Source organism: Pavona decussata, unplaced genomic scaffold (genome assembly GCF_977016875.1).
Source record: "Pavona decussata unplaced genomic scaffold, jaPavDecu1.1 SCAFFOLD_44, whole genome shotgun sequence".
Classification (NCBI taxonomy): Eukaryota; Metazoa; Cnidaria; class Anthozoa; order Scleractinia; family Agariciidae; genus Pavona; species Pavona decussata.
In genome coordinates, this window is record NW_028145466.1 from 275,935 (window position 1) to 298,592 (window position 22,658).

At 37.9% G+C, this 22,658-nt stretch overlaps 1 protein-coding gene and 1 long non-coding RNA gene across 3 annotated transcripts in view; both read left to right on the forward strand.

Moving 5' to 3' along the window:
- The first annotated feature begins 6 nt into the window (after positions 1–6).
- Positions 7–1,040, forward strand: LOC146482689 (uncharacterized). Its single transcript, XR_014864044.1, has 2 exons — positions 7–199; positions 613–1,040. It is a non-coding gene; the product is annotated as an uncharacterized LOC146482689 (long non-coding RNA).
- A 403-nt stretch (positions 1,041–1,443) lies between these two features.
- Positions 1,444–22,658, forward strand: part of LOC146482690 (Fanconi anemia group J protein homolog) — a 52,612-nt gene continuing 31,397 nt past the window's right edge. The window contains exons 1-25 of one of the 2 annotated variants that reach the window (XM_085106763.1): positions 1,444–1,755; positions 3,732–3,843; positions 4,226–4,258; positions 5,244–5,321; positions 5,841–5,951; positions 6,702–6,799; positions 7,424–7,635; positions 8,148–8,237; positions 8,681–8,783; positions 9,971–10,093; positions 10,955–11,050; positions 11,539–11,674; positions 12,392–12,438; positions 12,681–12,830; positions 13,918–13,961; positions 14,538–14,645; positions 15,667–15,715; positions 16,204–16,231; positions 16,589–16,644; positions 16,964–17,104; positions 17,462–17,530; positions 18,620–18,670; positions 19,691–19,762; positions 20,812–20,884; positions 21,860–21,931. In XM_085106763.1, coding sequence (XP_084962889.1) covers positions 1,657–1,755; positions 3,732–3,843; positions 4,226–4,258; positions 5,244–5,321; positions 5,841–5,951; positions 6,702–6,799; positions 7,424–7,635; positions 8,148–8,237; positions 8,681–8,783; positions 9,971–10,093; positions 10,955–11,050; positions 11,539–11,674; positions 12,392–12,438; positions 12,681–12,830; positions 13,918–13,961; positions 14,538–14,645; positions 15,667–15,715; positions 16,204–16,231; positions 16,589–16,644; positions 16,964–17,104; positions 17,462–17,530; positions 18,620–18,670; positions 19,691–19,762; positions 20,812–20,884; positions 21,860–21,931 — 2,251 coding nt within the window. In that variant the 5' untranslated portion in view covers positions 1,444–1,656. The remainder of the gene's footprint in view (positions 1,756–3,731; positions 3,844–4,225; positions 4,259–5,243; positions 5,322–5,840; positions 5,952–6,701; positions 6,800–7,423; positions 7,636–8,147; positions 8,238–8,680; positions 8,784–9,970; positions 10,094–10,954; positions 11,051–11,538; positions 11,675–12,391; positions 12,439–12,680; positions 12,831–13,917; positions 13,962–14,537; positions 14,646–15,666; positions 15,716–16,203; positions 16,232–16,588; positions 16,645–16,963; positions 17,105–17,461; positions 17,531–18,619; positions 18,671–19,690; positions 19,763–20,811; positions 20,885–21,859; positions 21,932–22,658) is intronic. The other variant, XM_085106764.1, reaches the window with a different exon arrangement.

The window sequence follows — 22,658 nt, forward strand, 5'->3', positions numbered from 1 at the left end:
GTGGGAGGGAGCAAATAAAAAAAAAAAATTAAAACCTTGGGGGTGTATGGATATTTTCTGGAAAAACTCACTGATCTTGCATGTGAACAAAAAAGTTGTTTTCTAATAATAATATTACAATAACAATAAGCTAACTTAGTATATATAGATGTTAAACATCAACGGCTCCCACTTCTCAGTGGAAAAACAGACTTTTAAGGTGGAGGTACACCTGAAAGCCGTTTTCATGCCGCTTAAAATCGGTCAAATGGAAATATCTTGTTTGCATTTCAAGCAACACAAAAACCCTCCATTCATAACACAAATCAATGATTTGGGGTGTTTTATGAATTTTTGGGTGATTTTTAGGTATATTTGGAAGGAAATAATTTTTCTTGAAGGATTGGTAAAATTAAAAGAAATAAGAAATGTTGAAGATTTAGTGAAGTTTTAAAATTAGAATTTGTAGTTAATAATTAATAGACGGATACCAAGTTAGTCCACTAGCAACCTGGGGTGCTCTTGCGTGGTTATCGACTGTCTGTTAGTGTTCCAAAAATCATTTTCTTTCTTCTATCCATTCTTAAAACCTCTTCAAATTTCACTCAAATTCAGGTAAAGCCCCACCTTAAGTAGAAATTTGTCTGTTTATGGCCAGGTAAAAATGGGTTAGATAGATCTCAGCTAAAATTGTTTTGCCATCTATTTCAAGTTCATTCTTTTTGTCTTTGGCTGGCTTGCCAATAAGGTTTTTTTTTTTCAATAACGTGCTTTGGTATCTAAAGAACTGTGGAGATATCTGACCGACCTACAGAAGATCTTTAAAAGAAATAATGAATTGGTTACACTTGATGTACTGGGTTCAAGCCATTGTACACAGTAGATCTGCAACAAATATTATCATAAGATGTTAGTAGTTTACCATTAAACATGAAATTTGTCTGATCAATCAACTTGGTTCTGGTAATGTGCTGAGAACATGATGTAAAGAATCGTAAATTTTATCCAAGGCATGCAAAAATAAAGGGAGAAGATATGTGGAATTAAACTTGTCTAGCTTATCAAATAAAACAATTCATTAGTGTGGAATGGAGAATTGAAGCATCTTTGGGAGGTTGAATGGCGAAAATACGATGCATGCAGCGTGTTGCTTTGCCGTAATCGAAGTAGAACTCGATTTTAGTACATGGCTACCATGATAGGCGATTTTTTTAGCAACAAGTTGCAAGAAAAGTTAAAAATTAATTACCTATCCAGGCAACAAAACTATACCAAGTTTTTCTGTCAAGTATTTTACTGCGAAGCTAGCGAACGCAATCTATAGAATGTCTTTACTCAGGAGGTTTGATACATGTCGCAGCAAATCTCTTGAAGCTCGCTTGTTTCCAGCGTGGGGTCAGACCACGCCCATATCATGCGGATAAAACGAGAAGAGCTTGGCACTAGTGGTCAGGAGTGCGCGAATGCGCGCGGGAAAACCAGGAAAAACCGTTCGAGGGGTGTTTCGATGAGTCAGTCGTTTCACGACGAAATGAACGCCAATGTCGCAAAATTTCCGCTATATTTGTAAGAAGTTGATCTGAAATTGGTTGATGATTTCATCAAATTGATCTCCGATGGCGTATTTTCATTGAAAGATCGTAACAATTTGCATGCACCGTGAATGAAACCGGAAAGATGGCCGAGAGTGAGAACCGGTTTGTGTACACCATCAATGGCGTCAAAGTTGTTTTCCCTTGCAAGGCTTATCCGACACAGTTGTCAATGATGAATATGGTAGGTATATCACACATCAATTATGGTCTGTTTTACGAGATTCAGACTAAAGAACAGTTGAATGAAATTACTATAATACTAAATTTCAATTGATTCTATAACGATCGATAAGTCCGATAAAATTGCTAACGTTGAATTTCAATTTATCGATTTATCGGACGATTTTCCGATATCGATTTTATCGATTGTCTACCCCTCTCCTATATGTACGGTAACGTTACATAAGCAGTAACCCACCCCATATGTAACCTCCCCCTTCATGTAACCCTCTCCTATTTCAGTTTATCGATTAATATTGATTTATTGAATGGCTGTCCACATGTACGGTAACATTACCAACCCCTGTCTACATTGTTTACGTGGTGATTGTAACTTGCAAGTTTTCAGAAATATAACCTTGGCTGGTTATCGATTGATGCTCTGGCGGTTGGTTTTATTAAAATATTTAAGCTTATGTTGCAACCTCAAACAAGCTAAAACAAACTGTGATGAAAGCTATAATAATATTATTATAACAGTAGTTAACAATAATTAAGCTTGTTATAAAAATTCAATGTAGAGGTGCCAACCAGTAGCACTGGAAATCCAAAATCTGGAGATTTTTTATTTTACGCCACCCCCTATCATCAACCCACCCCTCCTCTGCTCCAAATGGCCCAAATGAAGTCGTGGTCCAAAGATTGGGCCAAATTGCCCCAAAAATTGTCCCTCCCCCACTTTTCACTCTTTTAATAATCAATGTCTGGAAGGGTATTCTTGGGATCTGGGATTTGACCCAAATAAGGTGCGGGATTCAGGAAAAGGCAAAATTTCTTAATGGAATTCGTGATGTGACTGCTCCCCGGGAAGCAGGACTTGCCAAAATTTGGGTACAGGATGCGGGATTTTTTTGCCTGTCCTCTATTTTGAAAACCAAGAATCTTATAGTGGCTCATATATCAATTAACTTATTACAAAAGTTACCTTCTGCATGTTTCCGGTAATAGGCTGGTGTTAAGTCTGTCAACAGACTCATTGATTAACGATTTTTACAATATAATACAATTAAACATTTCACAATTGGTTAATTGTTAACTCTGCACGAAGCTCGAACGTGCATAGTTCAACCATCAGATCATCGGAAGCAATGGCAGCGAACAGCGCGGACCCCGTTAAGACATTTTGAGTTTTGGTGTCCTTTTATCTGACAACAGAATCTGGACAAACTTCTGGACACCCGATTCATAAAGAGAAATTTAATGTGCCAATCTCAACAGATCGAACCATAAAGTATAAAACATTTTTAGTGCCACCTTCATGATTTTACTGGCCTCATGGATATTGCGCTGAGCAAAGGCTTGGGGAAAAGCCACGACATTTCAATCGCGCGAGTGCATAAGGCGCTCGATGGTGGTATTGACACAAGATCTACGCGTACAGGACGACCCATCACGCTGTCACATCATGCTCTTTCGTCGTACTGAAGTATGAAAAGCTTTTCTTTTTTTACAGTAACCTTAAAACACGCGTAAATTCAAATTATCAACCGAAAGGGCCAATCTGTACATCCAATCTTACGATTAGCTCTTGCGGAAATGATTTTTTAATGTATTTTTTGGGAAAGAAAAAACAGTATTCGGGATAGCAGTGAAAAAAGTGCTGGATTCGGGATTCTCATGAAAAAGGAGCGGGAATGCGGGATCAGGACCCCCCCTTCCAGACCTTGAATAATGGCATTTTGTTCCGCAAAACGTGATAAAACTGGCTAATCCATTCTTTGTATATTCAAATACAGTCAACTCCCTTTGTTGCGGACACTCATGGGACCAGAAGTTAGTGTCCTTGCTAGCGAGAGTCCACAATAGCGGTGTCCGTAATAGCGAGGGGCGAGAGTTGACTATAGTTGGGACTACCTGTTCTATAATTTTCTTTAATATGTGTTTCTCTTTGGCTATTAAATGAATGCCACTACCTATTTTTTTTGTGCCATTTCACAGATTATCAAAGGTATTGAAAGACGTCAAAACTCCCTTCTGGAGAGTCCAACTGGAAGTGGAAAGAGCCTGGCGTTGCTTTGTTCTTGTTTGGCCTGGCAGGCTGCAGAATATGGTAGGTGTAGAATCAATTCCTGTCTCTAATACAGTGAGTACAGTCGAACCTCCTCTAACAGACACCTCCCGTAGGCGGGCACCTCTCGTAATCGGACACTTGGTCATGTTCTCAGTTACACACAAACACTACATCTTTTAACCTCCTATAAGCAGACACCTCTCTTAAGCAGAAACTTTTTCTGTCCCCAAGGGTGTCCGTTTATGGGAGGCTTGACTGTATTCCTCTTTTTTCATTTCACATTAGTCAAAATATACTACATTTCATGGTAGGTGACTAGATTTTTCTACAGCTGTCTGCTCTGAAAATGGAAGGAACTGATCTTCCTTTTAAGTGGATGACATTGAGGATATAATTTATTTTTCCTTTACTTTGTAAACAGAAAAGAAGGAAAAACTTGAACAAGAACAAAATGGTAAGTCTTGTGATCACATCAGAAGTTTTGAAATCAGGTAAATAGCACATGCAGTTTATATTGCAACAATGTTCTATGGTGTTTTGCAAAGTCCTCTGAACTGTGAAACAGACACTGAGAAGCAGGCCTGTAGTTTATTTAAAATTAAATACATTCACATGTAAGAATCGCACTGAAATAAGATATAAAAGGCCCAGCTGTGATACAGCGTAACCAACCAGCATAATCTATGTACCAAATTGCAGAATATTGGCAGGTATACTAAACAACTCACTCAGTTGTGTTGACATTATTTTTTTTTTGATAGACACAGTCCGACAGGTTTTTATGATCTGCATTCACTACACTATCCTTTCTCCAAATCATTCAACATCTTGCCCGTCTGATTTCAAATTATTGTAAACTACGAATAGCAAACAAACACAATAATGGCATACACGCCTGGATCTAATGTTACTCGTCATAACACTTGCACATTATTACATTAGGCACATTATTAGGTACATTATTAGCTGAAGATTTTTATTTACACTAGATTAGACCTTACATTGTAAATCTTTAAGTCTTGTTTTGTAATTATTCTTTATTTATTTATTTACACACGACCCCACAAGCTGCGAAGCTTAAATACTTATCATGTTTAAATAAAGGTTTATTATTTATTGCCTGTGGAAGGATCTTCACAGCCCCTCTAGATCTCAGCCAATATTGGTCATTAGCCAGGCTATGAAGAGCAGGTGTCTGAAAGGGGGATGGCTTTTCCCCTAACTTTCAGTAAAAGCGGGTGAAGGTTATCCATAGGCAATTTCAGTGTTCCATTTCTGTGTAAAACCTTACTGGGCACTCATCCTCTTGAGACACTCACTCTATTGACCTATTTTGTCTGGAGAAACATGTAACAAGCCTGACAGGTGACTTTACATTGGATTTGTGTTGTTTGTGCCAGTTGAAAGATGTTGACAATTAAATTTAAATTTGTTTTTAGCAGCAGCAGCTGCGGTGTCTGCGGACAATGGATGTTGTGACAAAGCATGTGGTGACGTAGACAAGCCTCTTCCAACAGGTATGGTGATAAACCAGTGGATTGAGTGCAGCCAATTTCTGTGTATTGCTCTTTAGCCTGGTTCAACAACCATAGGCACAAGCACGAGAAATGTTGAAGTGTTATCTTCAATATTGTTTATTTTATTGACAAACATGCCAGAGATGCTACAACATATGCAATGGCACTCAGAACAACAGCGCACATACATGACTAAAACCTGACCTGTGTTTTGAGACTGAGCCTATTAAGATTAAACCGCTGTCCACTAGAGATGTCAAGCTCGTGCTTTTTAGCGTGGATAAATTTTCATTTAGGTTCTTTATCATGTAGCAAATTTAATCATAAAATGTAGATAGAAGATAGAAGATGTAGGTTCCCTTGCTCCATAGGTTCTTGTGATCTACGTTCATGATGTATGGAGATAACAAGAAGCTATTGAGCAAGGGGACCTGCTAACATTCCCAATGATAATAATCATTAGAAGAAGCTTTTGGTCAATATTTAACCTTGTATCTGTGTAATGCTCTTGTTCCTCAGACCCAGAAAATCTTGCTAAAAGTGAGTACTTCCAACACAACACTAGTCATGTCAGTAGATGCGACACTGAAGCACCTCTTGCAGCAGTAGCTACTCCTGTGGAAACATCAGGTTTGTTGAGTAAATCATTGTTAGGTCCTTGCTGAATCAAAGTTACATGTATGACTGTTTACTATATTGATATTGTTATTAGTGAAAGTTTAACCTTAAGTCAATGTATTACAATGGATCAGACTGATCAGATGACTTGTCAGTTCTGGCATGTTGGCTACTGTCACATGTAGGTAATTCTGTAGCATGACGTTACTTGGAGCATTATTACTTACTCCTCCCTCAGTTGGTATACTAGTCCACTGCAACGTGCCCCTGTACCATTTTCTTACCTTAACCTTTAGAATAGTTTGGTGGCACAGAGGTTTATAATGTGAAGTTCAACATTATGATCTTATCAGTGAAAAGCTTGTTGGAAGCCAGCCTCAAACCTTGAACCTTCGGATTGATTCTCATGTGTAAACCAAGTGACCACCATACACACCATTGGTGCAGTGTTTGTTTGTACTGAAATCCCTTAGTCCATTGTAGGCAGATATCCCCTAGCATTAGGTATTTTTTATGTCTTTGTGATACCTGTTTATACATGTGCAGAGAAAGGCAATGTGGAGTAATAATAATTATTATTATTTCCTTGACAAAGGAAACTGACCTCAAACCATTGACTTTCAGATTGATAACCCAATACTTCTAGACGAGAACAGATTTCATGATTGAATACTATCTTATCTTGGGGAGTTGGTAATTTGTAGAAAATGTTGCTCAAGACTTATTCATTCCATTGTATTTTGGTTTTTATTATATGTGCAGAACCGAATGACTCACTTGTCAAGAACAGTGAATCTGGAAGCTCCACAGATGATGATTTCCAGCCAGCCAAGAAACGTTTCAGAACTCCTGGAAATCAGGTATGAATATTTACTTATGTACCTTAAGACATAGTATGAAAGTAATGACTGGATTTGGTTCAGTGTCATTGAAGTAGTGCAGTGTAAAAATTTAATTCAAATACTCAGTTGAGTTGATTGGTTTTGATTTTTGTCATGATTGCAATTATTCAGAGTTGGGCTTCGTAGCACTTTGCCAATAGAAAGAAAAACAAACAGGTCTTGCATCTGGTGTAAAATCAATGTTGATAAATCTGTCATAATTCCAGGATTCAAAATGTCCATACCTCTCTCACAGAATGTTGCTTGGTTTGGGATCCCCCACCCCTATGAAAGTTCCACCTTAGCTTCTTTCTTGCCTTAAAAAAAAACTTTGATATTCAGTCCCCCCACCCCCACCCGTAGGAATTTCCTTTGTCTTCCACGGGAATTGAAATTGGGATTTCTACCATTTTGGACTCCATACGGGGGGGGGGGGGGGGGGAGGGGGGATTGTAGGGGTTCTATTGGGTGCTACAAGTCAAACAGTCCTGTTGAAAGTTGCAATACTCAGGCTTTTTCCATGTGCCATCAGCCAGCCCAGACTCAAATAACATCACCTTAAGTATCAACTTGCGACTCAGTACTTTTTGACTTGTGTTTTAGACAGCACAGTCTAAAAGGAGACGTGTTCAGGCACCCCTGGAAACCTCTAGCGAAGATGACTTGAACTGTGATCCCCCAGAATGGAGAATGGAGTTAACAAGAGATGGAGCAGGGGAAAACATTTCTTCAGATACCAAGGATACTTGTGACAATAAGGAGAAGTGCTCACCTGATGGCAGTGGCAAGGGTAATGGCAAATCAGGGACAATACAGTAAGTAGATCAGAGCAGAGTTATATGTCTGTTGATCTGAGTCAGTAGCCATTAGACTAGAGATGGATAAAAGCAGATAGATCACTAGCAAAAAGTAAAAACACAGCAAATTTATTTATACACGGTTAGATTTAAAGCTAGAAGCTTGTGGGACCATGTAATCAAACAAATATTTTAAAACAGAGCAGAACTCCTTTAAAGTTCTAACTGGCAGCAGGCTTACCAGTTGACTATTTACAAAGCGTGGCCGAGGATTTTAACAGGGGACTTCCATGAAACAATTTTAGCTAGTGGTCAGAGAAAGGACTTGAACCTGGGGCTGCAGATTACGAGTTGGTGCCTCTGATCACTGGGCCACGCCCAAGCTCCTCCCTGTCTCTTTCTTCACTCACCTCACCTTGCCATAAAATGTTTCACCATGGTTTTTGTTGTTGTTGTTTCTTTTTGGTTCAAGTTTTTAATCCTTACTGATGAAAAACTAGCGCTCAGTCATAATGGAATTCTTTTTGCAGGGTTCCAAAAATTTTCTTTGGAACAAGAACACACAAACAGATAGCACAGATTGCAAGGGAACTTCGGAAGACTGAATACAAGAGAGTCAGGTATGAGTTAATTATAATTTACTGTGGAAATACAACTATCACCACTTTGTTTATAACTCCTTAATCTGTCTCTTCCCTAGTTATCTTATTTAATAAACTCGTTAACAATAGATCAGCTTGGGTGCCTTAAAGGTCATGAGGCTGGATGAAAAAAAAAACTGGATAATGCTGCTACCATTAGTTAGACCACTGCTAAAAGCAAATATAATAATACTTCAATGAGTTCAGTACCGCAAGGAAGTCAACTGCACGTATATATGCATAATAAGGTACTTCTGCTGTACAACTTCCAAGCCGCCCCTGTCTCCTGTGAATGGATAAACTGCTGACTGGCATTGTCTTGAGGGTAACTTTGCCTAAATTACATTTAGCCACATTCACTATACCTTCTTTTTAAGGGATAACATCTTCATGTCCATAATTATAAAATTCTCTTTTTGTAGGATGACCATACTGTCCAGTCGAGAGCACTCCTGTGTCCACCCAGTTGTTTCAAAGGGAAAGAACAAGAATGAGGAATGCAAGAAGTTACTGGATGGATCAGTGGTTTGTTTTTATGTTCTCATGCTTTGACTGCAATACAATGCTTTACTTTGTTGATGGCTCTCTTAATGATTTCCTTGTAATAAAGTAGACGAGTGACATCCTTATCATATATGTAAGTTTACATGTGTAAAAGGCGATTTACACGGTTCGACTTTATCGCATGCGACAAGCTTACGACAGGCCTACGACACGAATTGTTTTGTGTTAATCAAACCTACAACTCGCTTACGACTGTCGTGTACGTCACAAAAAATGTCGTAGGATTTTTAAACATGTTTTAAAATCCTACGGCAGTCGTAAGTATAGGCAATGTTGAATGACGCTCGAGCAGTTGAAAGTGAGTTGTAGGTCGAAACTTGTCGTATGCGACAAAGTCGTACCGTGTAAATCGCCCTTAAGACAGCCAAGGCAGTCGTTCAAGGAATGAATACTACACAAGTGAGATTGATGAAGTTTAATTATTTCACTGGTCACTATTGCAACTGTCAACAGAAAAAAAACAAGGTGAAAAACAAGAATGATTAAACAAAAAATAACATGTAAAACCCTGTAGTGACACAGAACCACTCTTGAAAGTTTCAACAGTGGTGATCCTGCGATATAGCAGTATGCAGGAGGTACACTACATGATGTACCAACCTATCAAAATGACCTACAGTTTGGGTCAAAATTCCTCGAAACACCCCACTTTCCTAGTTAATGTTATTTGGAAGTGCTGTTAGTAGTTTTGTGGCTGAAACTTTTCAAACTCATTAATGGTTCATGAAGTAAAAATACAGGAAATCACTTCCGTGAAGGAGGTTTGCTAATGTGATCTTAATAAATATTCTAAATTTGATGAACTTCATTTGTTTTTAATTTCTCCAAGAATCATTAATGGTTTAAGAACCTATATCAAGCACTCAAAAGACTGTGTCATCCGATCTCCAAACACCACTTCTTCTCATGTTTGATATATTATGTGAAACAGCAATGAAAAGGGGAAGGGGGTGTTATCCATTTAATCACTTTCAAGGTTTCTGGCCAAGACTGTAGCTTGCTGCAGGTCTGCCTTCTCAGTGGCTAGAGTGCAACATCCCAGTAGTGATGATCTCATCTGCGAGCCAGTGAGACTTCTTTTGAGTTCTGATGCTTCTGACAATTAAATATTTACAAGTTTACTCATGCAAGTTGTTGTATGTTTTTAGGGCACAACCTGCAGGTTTTATCAGAAGGTTCACACAATCAAGAGCCAGACAAGTTTAAAACACCATGGCCTAAATCATGCCTGGGATATTGAAGACTTGGTCACTCTTGGAGGTCAAATCAAGGTAGGGCAAAGTGTAGTTTAACCCGTTGTCTCCGAACAATTGCCAAAATACAATCAAACAGATTGGTCAAAAACTATGCTACAGTGTAAGTGGAAATTTTGCCTTAAAATCCAAATTGCTCCAAATTAGTTGTAGTTTGGCACACAGAATAGTTATCATGCATGAAATTATATGTAATGTATGACTCAAAGTTCAAGAATTAATTTATGACTTTTCCTAAGACTGAAGTAGAGTTAGTTCTGGAAACAATAGAGGACCCTAGCCTGTATGTTGTTGATTTCTTTTGTTTTGGTTGAAACAGATAACAAGAAATTTTTAAGCCTTGTCTCACTGATTTAGTTTGTAAGAAAAAGCATTGAGCATTTATTATACATTTAAATAGTCTATTTCATTCACCTGCTAGAATCACTGTAAGTACTGTATAAAAAACCAAAAAGAGCGTGACATCACGTCTTTTATACACATTCTATGCTCTTAAAAATGTTCAATAAAACTGTAAATACACCACAGCTAGGAAAAAAGCTGAATTAAAATTTTGTTAAGTTATTGTCCTAGCTGCCATGTTTGTACAGTTTTATTGAACATTTTTAAGTTCTTGTTGTGTTCTTGTTGTTCGAACACATTCCTTGCCTTGGCATGTAGCATTTCTTACATAAACAAAGGCAATCCACAAATAATTTGAATGTCATTTTTTGCATTTATTTTATGGACATTTTACATAGAAACGTTCATTTGTGATGTGAATGCAACCAGAACTTGATTTGTATATGGAACATAATAGAAACTTATTCTTAATTCCCCTTTACGGCATTGGTTTGCGTGTGAAACTGCTCGTGACTACCTTCCTCAATTGGTTTGTAGGCCTGCCCATATTTCGCTGCAAGGGAACTAATGAAGGAAGCCGACATAATATTCTGTCCTTACAACTATCTTATTGATCCTAAAATTAGATATCAGGTGAGATGAAGATTTCTTTTTAGTTGCATATGTAAAGAAATTACAGCATAATAAACAGTACTTAAAGGAGCAGTGTCACCTATTTTTAGTGTCACTATGAATAGCCAAAAAACGTAATTGTTTCAACGGAATCGTTAAAATAATGGTAGAGTTTTGTTAACAATAACCCTGCTAGTGCACAGAAACTTCTATTAATTATGTTTGGCTGTGGATGGCTAGGATGGAAGTGGATTGCAAATTGAATAATTTAGCCAATTTTTTCAAGTTCTTCTTGCGTATTTGAGAGACTCGCTAAAAATTGAATATGCTTAGTTTTTCCTAAGAGTAAAACATTAATATTGTCTTCCTAGTGTCGTTAGAGCAATAATTTCATGTTACAAAACAGGTTCTTTGTCAAAATTTGAGCAGTTTTAACCAAAATGCAGCAAAAGTGCTGTGACAGTGCCTCTTTAACAGCAGTGTGATACAGAAAATATTTTTCTTTTCAGATGGATATCAGTCTGAAGGATCAGATTGTTGTCTTGGATGAAGCACATAACGTGGAGGATTCAGCTCGGGAATCAGCCAGCCTTACCCTAACGGCTGTGGATTTACAAAACACTCTAGATGATCTTGATCGACTAGGTAAACAAATCAAACATTTACCATAAAAAATTTGTGGTTCATGTGAAAGTATTATGTAGAGGCACCCACTGGGTATTTCAAGGAGTGCTGCTTTGCCTGCCATTGCTAGCTCGCTTGCCCTATTACCACACCTTTCGCTCGCTATTCTGTAGTATGTGTGAGTTTTCATTGTTTCAAAGCTGTATTTCGATAAGACTTTGGAAACATGGTTATCGATCATGTTATTTTGCCACGAGACAGAAAACATTTTGGCCTTAATTGTTTCTATAAATTAATATAATAGAAACACTCATAGAATTAATTTTTACAAATTATCTTGAAAATTGAAATGGCCAATGGCTCCTGTACTTGCCACTACCATCTCTCTTTCTTCTAAATATCTGCCCATCCTTTTATTACTATTTCTCAATTGAAGTATTTTAATCCTGGCAGCTTGGTTTTGATCCTAATCCAGCAAAAAAAAAAATTGTCACAGTAAAACAGTGAATTCTTAAAATACATTAAGCTAGTTATGCATTTCAGTACATGCATGTATAACATTGTGTAAATGTTTGTCAAATTTACCAAATTTGCAGCCAATGTTCATAATGTTATATGAAAACATGCTTAGTTGAGCTAATCCCTTGTTATTACAGTAATGTGCTATTGTAAACAAAATAGGCTTATTTGTTGTGTGTAGCATATCAGATTGATGAATATGTTCACTTTTATGTCTAGTCCAATTGCAGGTGTTGACAGAGAATCACAGAGCTCTTCATTTGATGGTAAATTTAATTGAGTAGATCTTTGTCAGTGATAATAAAATATTATTATTGTCTCAAAATAATGATAAAAATATAACATCCATGGACCACCCACAATTGGCAAATATTTTAGTATTACTTTGTCTTGCTTAATTTGTATAATTAAGGGACATTTGTGACACAAGTAACAAGTGGGCTTGAGTCATGCTGATACTTATCATAAAAAAGTAAGACTTAGTAGGAGATCTTGTTTTCTCCAACAGATTGGAAGCTTTTTACGTTGGATACATGAAAGTTCATCACAGTTAAAAGAGCGAGGCTTTGAACAGTCATCAAAGGTCTGGTCAGGCATGGAAATTGTAACAGTGATGGAGAAGCAAGGGATCACACCTGGAACATTCTACATTTATTTTGTACGTGTGTGACCCCTTAGAAAACATCCAGCAGTTTATTAACCTGCTGAAGCCGAGGGGATGCCCCGCTTACTTTGATGGGAGAATGCCGCCAGCCAGCAATAGTCTTGAGTTTAATTTTGCCATCTTTCATTTGGCTTCAGTGTAGCTTATTTAGAACAAAGTCGAAAATACAACAAGAGAAAAACAAATTGGCATGGTCACCCTTTAGAATTAGCCAGTACCTTGTGGCTTATATGATGTGGTAACACCCTATTAAGTTAAATTGAACAAACGGAACATGAACTCTCTGTGCGCTGAGGCCTTATTATAGGAGGGAGTTTAGAGTCTTGAAACTTTTGGGGACTTGCATTTGGAGGGGGTCAACCTGCACCATTTGCAACGTCTTACATGTTTGGTCAAAAGGACAAAAAACACTGAACAACAGCAATGATCCCTGCCCTGAAAAACAATGCACCTGCAGGTTATCAGGATCCAATGAAAATATTTACCTTTTGAAAGGTGTAGGTTTACTGTTTGGTGGGGCTTATATTCAAGAGGTGCTAAGATTAAGAATTTTACAGTATGGTGCACACGCATCCTGTATGGAGCAAGAATTACACTGTGTTTTGTTATATGGCTGAACTAGTCCATGACAAAAAGGGAGCATTATGACTGACTCCTGAACATTCCAAATGGTTATTTTGCCATACACGTTGCTAAGGTTGTGTTTTTGATAACGTTTAAAAGCACTAGTTGTTGTGTGCAATTAGATGTCAGCTACATGTATCTGCAGGGGTCTGTGTCAGTAGAATGTTCTTCGGCAAAAATGGCACCAAAAAAATTGGTGTTCATCTTTTTGAAAAGTAGCAATAATATGATAATGTCTCTACTGAACATGTTTGTTTAGTATTATTGGGAAAATAGTGGCTCCTTCTAAACTTGCAAAAAAAAAAAAAACAAACAAACAAAGGAAGGGTAACTTTACTTTTAAATTTATTTTCCCAATACTGAACCTCATTCTACCTGTGGATAACATAGATATATACTTGTGCTACTGATCAACCAACACTTTACTTATTTCATGTAAAACTTTCTGTTTCACCAGGAACACTTTCAGTTTGTAATGGCATCTGCAAAAGATCCAAACAGGTATGTCTTTGAAATACCACAAGTTTATCAAAATTAATTATCAGCCCACAATTACTAGTGCTGTAGCATGAAGCAACTTGCAATCAGGGGTATATCCCCCCTCTCTGGCCTTAATGTTGGTGCATTACAGGGCTCCTGTGACCCCTCACCCCACAGGATATTTACGAACTTGTGTAGAGAGCGACAATGGTTAGTAAATTTTCTGGTCTAAAGAAAAACTATGGGCGCTTTCCATTTATCAAAACTGGCTGGCCAGACTGGTCAGTTTGTTAAAGGAATGTACCAATTTGAGGGATTAGTTTTATGCTAGTCCTTCAAATTTCTTCAAAATAGCGCGCACCAGTTTCATAGTGATTATTTTTCAAGATTTTGTAGCACCATCCCTTCAAAATGACACATTTGATTTACAGAGTGGATGATCTAGCTGGCCATTTCTGACAAATACAAAGTGCCCTATGATAGCAGACTGACATGGAGTTGCACCATTAACCTTCATTTAGTTTACATCAAAAGCCTGATGTGCTGATTATGTTTGTTTGTTTTGAACATTAATATTTTATTTGTTTTCTTTTGCAGACAAGGCATGCCGTCACTATCATCTCACAGCTGTTCTCTCCTAGAAGGAATCTTTCTGGTTGGAAAGTTTATGATGGGAAACGATATGCAATATATTTCCGATTACAGGTGACTAAGCATCACTGTCTATTGCTTTTAAGTGTAAATTCATGTAGCATAAAGACTCACTTTAATAGCACCAGCTGTGCACCTTTTTTTTTGCTTTGTTTTTGTTTTTGTTTTTGAGAGAGAGCTTTTAGGAGGGTGCTTGACAACAGGGTGCTTCTGAAGGATGACATGTTTTTGTTATGGATTTGAACACACCATTTGAAATTCTCTAAATTATAAAGTACTTGTATGAGCTTAGCAACAGGAGTAGGAACATTGTGAATATGGTGCCATTTCAGTGAAACTATGAGTGAAATCTGTGCATTTAATTGAGCAAATCTCAGAATGTAATCATGTATCTCCTGTGGCAATAGTGTTGCTTACAATCTCTTGAGATGAAAGAGACCCTTATTTCAAATTATAGAGATACATGTTTGAATAGGTAGTGCTTATTGGAATAGGGGCTAAACAACATTTAACACCTTCCAAAATGAGTGCTTAAATTTGAAAGCAAGCTCCTATTACTGAGAGGGTGCTTAAGGACGGTGCCTACTTTTGTTACTGCGCATGCATTCTGCGCACCTCGAGATACTTGGGTTTCCTATGGGTGGTGCCTACTGTCATATAGGGATATTTTTGTGCAGTTTAAAACTATGCAGAGAAAGCAGAACTGAACTTAGCAAGTGCTCTTGGTTTCTAAAAAGAAAATTGGGGGTAACCATGCATTTTTCAGAGATAATAAAGCTTCAATTTAATAAAAAATGCCATACATTGCTTTGTATTTTAGCACTTTTTAGAATTATTGTTTCTTAATATTATCTCTAAAAATTGCATGTTTACCTCCCAATTTCCTTTTTGGATTCCAATAGCTCTTGCTAAGATCTGCTTTTTCCTGCTTTTTCCACATATGTAGTCATAAACTGCGCAAAAAAATACCTCTGTATTAGTAGACACGGTCCTTAACTGAATTCTTATACAATATAGCATCTAAGAATGATAAATGAACTTCCATGTAAGAGAGAATTTCTGAAAAATGTTTCAGATGTGCCATACTGAAGACTTCTGTTATGGTTAGAGATGTGCAGGTCTTGGTAAGTGGAATGTTTTATTTTGATACATCTAATTCAAAAGTTTATTTATTTAGATAGATTATATAATGCTTCTGTTGAAAAAAAACCTTTGATATTAACTTCTGCACATTCATTAACTACATTTACAACCAATTTGTTGGATTTTGGAGTTGCTGTGAAAAGTGTAAACTGACCTTTTTAATTTCTTTTTATGGTTTTAGTTGTATTTTTCTTATTCCTATCGATTTTTATTATTTTTGTTCTAATGCTACAGGTGTAAGTGCAACTACAAGAGAAAAGGGCTTTTCTTGTTCTCCAAATGCTTGTGCTTTAGTTGTGTAAACCAGCCTTTACCCCTTGTCTTCACATATCAAGCCCTAACTAGTTTTAATATCTGTAATGTGTAAGCTTCCTCACGTTTAGCACCTTGATTGCCATTGTTTATGACAGTTGTTGTTTTCAATTGTTGATTTATTTTGTTCCCTGTTCCATTCTGAAAATCCGTTTAGCCTGGAGGATGGAGGAGATCTCATGGAGGTGAGCATTTAATCGTGATTATAGTTTTGTGTTGTGCATAGATCATCTTAGTTAAACGTCATGTAGATATAAGGTTGTCTTAACACCTTTCATACAATTTCAATTTGAAAAACTCCCCTCACATGGTGCCCTTTCCCATGCCCAGGGTGAGAATGGAGAGAGATCAAATGCCCTGCAGTTGCCGTGGAACCCACCTCCCCCTCCCCACCGTTGGGCTCAACATTGTTAGATGCATACTGTATTTATGCCACTGCTGGTGGAAATCAGCTTCAAGAGAGTTCTGTATGTTCGGCTACTTGTACCTTGGATGTTAAACTTGAAAACTGACTTTGCATCTATGTAATTTAAATTCTTCAGGAATGAGGAAGGAATGGACACAATCCTTAAACTTCTGGTGTTTGAACCCTGCTGTGGTTAGTAAGAATTTAGATTTTGAACTAAAAAAGTGATAATGATATCATTAAATTTTAGTGTGTTAGTTACCTGACATATACAGGACAATTTTGTTGGGACAGATCTCATCACCTTGCCCTCTCCTTATCATTTTGGATTTTCGGGCGGAATTGGTAATAAACAGCTTTGAAAGGGATCAGTGAAGCACAAAAACATGATTATTATGCTGGAACTAAAGTGTGCCAACAAAGTATTTCTTGTATTGTAGTTCTCATCTACTTGTGTATAATACATAGATGTCTTTTTTAATTTTTTTTGTTTCATTTTTTTTTTTTGAAGGTTTTCTCAGAGATTGGCTCCCAGGCACGCTGTATAGTTCTGACTTCTGGAACACTGTCACCCATGGCATCGTTCTCTTCTGAACTTGGAATCAAATTCCCAATCCAGTTGGAAGCTAATCATGTCATCGCCAATTCACAGGTTTGCCTACTTGTTAAATTATTTTTTATTGGCAGGCAGAGAGATGGACTGGGAGTATTCTTATTGTTTCCCTAAGTCATCTACCTGTAAATTTGGTTTCAAAGACTGCAATGCTGGATGGACTGTAAACCTAGATGGACCGATGTCCAATTTGCAAATTTGAAAGGGTCATAAAAAATCGTTTTTGAGCTACCAGTCCAACATAGACCTTCCCAAGTACCCTAGTCTAACGACTTCTCTATGACAACTGTCTATACAACAGTGCTGTTGTATAGACAGCACTCCACATTCAACACTTAGCTTCAGTAATAGCATTGTGTATGATAAAGAAAGGTGAATTTGTGATCTTGTCATCAGGTCTGGGTTGGAACTCTGTCATCAGGACCAAGTGGGTCATCTATCAATGCTAGCTATCAAAGTTCTGAGGTATGTAGTGGATGTAACAGGGTCTGTATGATTTGACCTGGGGTGGGTGGGGGAGTGGGGGTGCTCCATAACCAATCATTTCTCACCTTGCGGACACCTCGCTATTACGGACACCCCAATAATATGGACAGCAGTTTAATCCCTGGCAAAAATATATTACAGACTGAAATAAATTCCCCGTTGTTACGGACTCTCGCTATTAACCCTTTAATCCCTAAGAGTGCCATTTGGCACATAATGCCATAACTCTGTCAGTATTTGACAGTTTTTTATGAATTCTTGACACCAAGATGGTCTTGTGAAGATCTACTCATTTAAAGGATAACAACTTAACCCCCTCTCATATGTGATATGGTTGACCACCCCTATAACTTTTCAACTTTTTTCCCCTAGACGTTGTGGGTCTTAAGACAGTCTCTCACATAAATGAAGATGTTGAGACCTGCAAAATAAGCTATAGGTTAGGGGTATACCTAATATACACAAGGATTGGGGCGTTTTTGAAGTTTTAAATTTTTGCGTTTTAAGGCCATTTATCTCAAAGCCATAACTTTTCTTATTCATAATTATATCAGTTATGAAATACACTCATGAGTAGCTTTGAAATGGTATATCATACATGGACATTGAGTTTGTAGTCTTGGATCTGGAGAAAATGTCGTTTTGCTTTAGGGGTTAAAGGGTTCAGGACACTAACTCACGGTCCCAAGGGTGTCCGCCGAAATTATAAAATCTTGGTATTTTAAAGGGAGGGGAGAGGATTTGTTGGAGAGAGTTTTGCATTTTAACTTTTTTTACTTTGCGGAATGAAGTTTTCGCAAGATCTTATTTTCTTGAATCTGGCAGGTTTTCCAACAATCTGCAAAAATAGTAGACAAAATAAAAATAAAAATAACTTAGATTTAGTCCACTGAATTTCCAGTATTACAACCTTCTTTACAACTCCAACATAAGGAACAGTCTCTGTTTTCGCTGCAGACGTCACTACTTTTTTCAAAATGGTTCGTTCCCTTTGCTCAACATTTCTTTCACAGCAAATACCAGTTATTACCAACGTACTATATATTCCTTTAACTATTGTCTTTGTAGACCTTCACCTTTCAAGATGAAGTGGGCAAAATGGTGCTTAACATTTGCGAGGTAAGGAAACTGCGAAGGCAGGAAACTGGTTCCTTTGCATATAAATGAGTCATACAACAGGAACTCGTCAAGCTGTGACGTCATTACATGAAGTGTAACTAGTCGTGTTGTATGCGCGGCATATGAGTGGCTACACCAGCAAATCGTTTGTTAACCCCTGACTTTGATATACCTATCAGTCGCCAATTGAAAGCACATTAAACGTCAAATTTGTGCACTTTTAGAACTTCCTGCAAGATGTTTTAATACATGGCAAAGACAAAGGCAATGTGCCAAAAGGCAGATCTCCAGACATTGAAATTTGAAGCCTTTATGAGTAAAACAAAACACAGTTTGGAGAGGAAAATAACTGGCAGTTTGAGTTGGAAGTGCTTTGCGCCAGCTCCCTGTTAGGTGTATACAGCTGTTTCGACAAAGGTTGTCCAAAAAAAGCGTAAAAGCGTACGCGACAATGCTGAAAGGTAGTCTGGCAAATACCCAATAAATTTCAATAAATGAAAATTGACATTATTCTAGGATATGAGTTGAAATGACTGTTGAAACTCGTTAGTGGCCCTTTTCTTCCCGACATTTTGCCTTCGAATTATTTTCAAGTTTCTCGCTCTCAGAGCCTTTGGCTGGCTTTGTTTACAATTGGTGTAAAGGAACAGGACTCTAGAGGCTTTCGCTACTACTAATAACTACGTTTTATAGAACTCCAAACCCAAAAGTCCTAAGGCACTCTACAATATTGTTAGTTACATTGCATATAAAAACCAAATACCAATTTGAAAGACTTCAAGTGTACCAATAGGGAGCTTAAGAACTGCATCTAGGTTTTAAAGGGAATTCTTTAACAGTTTATTGGCCACATTTATAGATGGCGTGGAAGCTCACCAACCATTCTACCTCTGGTTGCCGTTTTGTCAAGTTTTACAACCTTGTTCCCAGGGCTTTTCCCCTGGGGAAAAGTCCTGGTAAGGAGGCTGCAGGTCCTAATATTTCTTGTGAGCCTCATTTGTTTTCATTGTTGTTGTTTAGACAATTCCCCATGGAGTCCTCTGTTTCTTTCCATCGTATAACATGTTGGACAAACTCAGCAAACGTTGGCAGGTATGACTTGGAATTTGATTCTTCAGCCCTACAAACGACATCTGTTTTCATTTAGGTGGAGTGACTTTCAGCAACAGCTCTTTAGCCCAAAATATTCGTTCCATTGATCAGTTATACTTTTTTTATAACAATTTTTAATTGGAAGTGTTGTTAATGTGTTCATCGATGTCAGTACTATCCTTGTAGAGCAGTAGCCTGCGAGCTCCTTCTCCCCTCCCCGCCCCTCCTCTTTCCCGAGAACTTGCTCGCAGGCTAATAGAGCAGCAGTTAGTAGAACTGAGGTTGGAAACTCAAGAAGTTTACAACGAGATCAAGATGAACTGTTCACCGCTACATTTCCTTTGCATATTGAAAACGATTTTTTCTCTACGCAAGGAGCAATACCGACAACTAATGAATGGCCACACAATGACGATCCGTCAAGGCTGCTCTACAAGGATGGCACAAACATCAACGTTTAATTGACGCAGATTTTAAAGTGCGTAAGACACGAAAATTGTTTCTTGAGTTCTTTTTGTTCATTATCTATATATAAAAAAACAACTTGAAGCGTAAAAAGAGATGGAAATTTTACGTCTACGCCAAAGGGATTAAAAAAAAAATTAAAATATTTGCCCGCAAATAGAATTTTTATGCCTTTTCCCGCCTTTGTTAGTAATTAATTGGATCGAGTGGTCCTGGGTCTTGGGGAAGAAGCAATTGAAATAAGGTATACCCCCCTTTAGGTGCTTGTATCTGTCATATGATCAATATGATCATACCATAGTCATTCGTCTCGGTTCAGCAGCGGATTAAGACGTGCTTTTGTTCCCAGTAAACCGAGCTCAGGCGAGCCAGCATACATTACAGCCATTACGTTATACATGTTAGGATGGAACGGAAAGGCATGAAAGGAAGTAATATTTCCTCTTCTCTGTTTACTTGTCCTGTGGTTATAGTTGATATTCATCATGTACTTTCTATATTGTTCCCACTAGTTTAATGTTTTAGTTTTTTTTCTCGATAAATAAGTAAATCTGTTTAATAATCTTTTTTGTCGGTTCACACAGTCAACAGGTTTATGGTCGAAGCTGTTGGACAGGAAAACAATTGTCAGTGAACCACGCAGCGGAGACAAATTAGGTGTGCAAGGCTTGTATACCATATGTCCAATGCTATCCATCTGATACGACCCCAAAAAGCCATCTTTCGACCTGTACAGATGGACTAATTTTGTCAATTTTGAACTATGGCTCGTTCTAAAAGCGTGAGATTACGAAATAACGTCTAAAAGCGTGTATTTACAGTGGGCAATTTACTCTAAGTTATCAACTCTGTTGATAAACCCAACTTTTCGTTACAAAATGATACCGTTTGTGGAAAATATTGCGGGGACAAGTTCTGGGGCATGTTGTAGAGAGACGTCCCCTTGTATGTGCTGATACAAGTATATAATACTTTTGCAGCACAAATTTTAGTGAACTTTTGTCCCCTCAACATGTTACACGGAGTTCCACTTGTTGAACGTCATGGGACATGTTGCGAAGACAAAATCTGATTTTGCACGGATACCATGTTCCTTTACATTTAGCGCATACGATTTTGTTGCTGCGAGATGTCCCTGTAGCATGTCCATGCCTCATATGTTTCAGATAGTTAAGAATTAGTCATAACAGGGATGGCGTAGTGGTGAGAACACTCTCCTCCCACCATGTGGCCCAGGTTCGATTCCCGGACTCGGCGTCATATGTGGGTTGAGTTTGTTGTTGGTTTTCGTCCTTGCTCCGAGAGGTTTCTCTCCGTGTACTCCGGTTTTCCCCTTTCCTCAAAGCCAACATTTTCAAATTCCAATTCGAACTGGAGAGTGTCCCCAATTAGTGCTCTGCCTTAAATAAATTGCCACTTAAATAACGTCATTTGTTTTTTTTATTTACTTTTAAAACTGCGGACTGAATTGGTGCTAGTTGCAGGAGATTCTGCTGTTAGCTAAGTTTTGTTCTAAGTTATCTGTGTTTGTGCACAACAGAAAACTGATCAATACCGGAACAATCAACAAATTACGCGCGCTGGTCTGTTCGCTAGCGTGGTGTCCGTTTTCACAGTTTTGACGTTTTTCAGAGTTTGATGACATAATGCACCAGTTCTACCATGCTGTGAGGATCAGTGAGGATGAAGAATGTGCAGAGACAGGTAAACCAGTTTTGTCTACTTGTTAACGTTTACCTGTTTATTTGTTGGCTTGTGTTTACTCCTAGAGTCAAACGGCGGGTTATGCAATGAGCCGTATCTGGCAAAAGTTCGAGTCTGGAGAAAATCTCATAGAAAGGCCTAACCAAACTGAAGGCTCAGGAGTAAGGAAGATGCAAAAATTCTTCCGTCTAGTGCACAAAATTCTACAGTTCAGACTGGGCAAGGTTGGAGCGATTTTCATTCTGACTTTTTGGCCCAAAAAAGCTTTTTGCGCCCTTCTGGCGACCGACCCTTTAACTGTTGAACAATACATTATCCAACCCCGTTCCTAACGATACTGGACGAAGTGCAATTTTTTTTCCGTACAGTTCCTTCAAATTTCCCCCAAATTCAAACTATTTTTGAAAGTTGTTCGAAAGCCGATAAAAGCTAATCCACGATTAAAACTTAACCAAGGTTTTCGTCTCGCTCGTTAAAAGTGGTTTTGAAAGGTAATTTTAAGCTAAAGGTAAAGAAACGTCAAAGACAAAACTGAAGAGGAAAAATGTTCGGAAGAATCTTTATTGATTAGTTATTAAACTTGAATCAAAGTTCACGTTAACCCAGGATTGGCTTCATCGGGCTTTGAACAGATGGGCCCTGCTTTGCAAATTTAGTCATGCTCTTTCCGTTGGTCCATTACGTCAGTCTTTTTTTCAGGACTTATGCATGGTCTGAAAGAAAAACA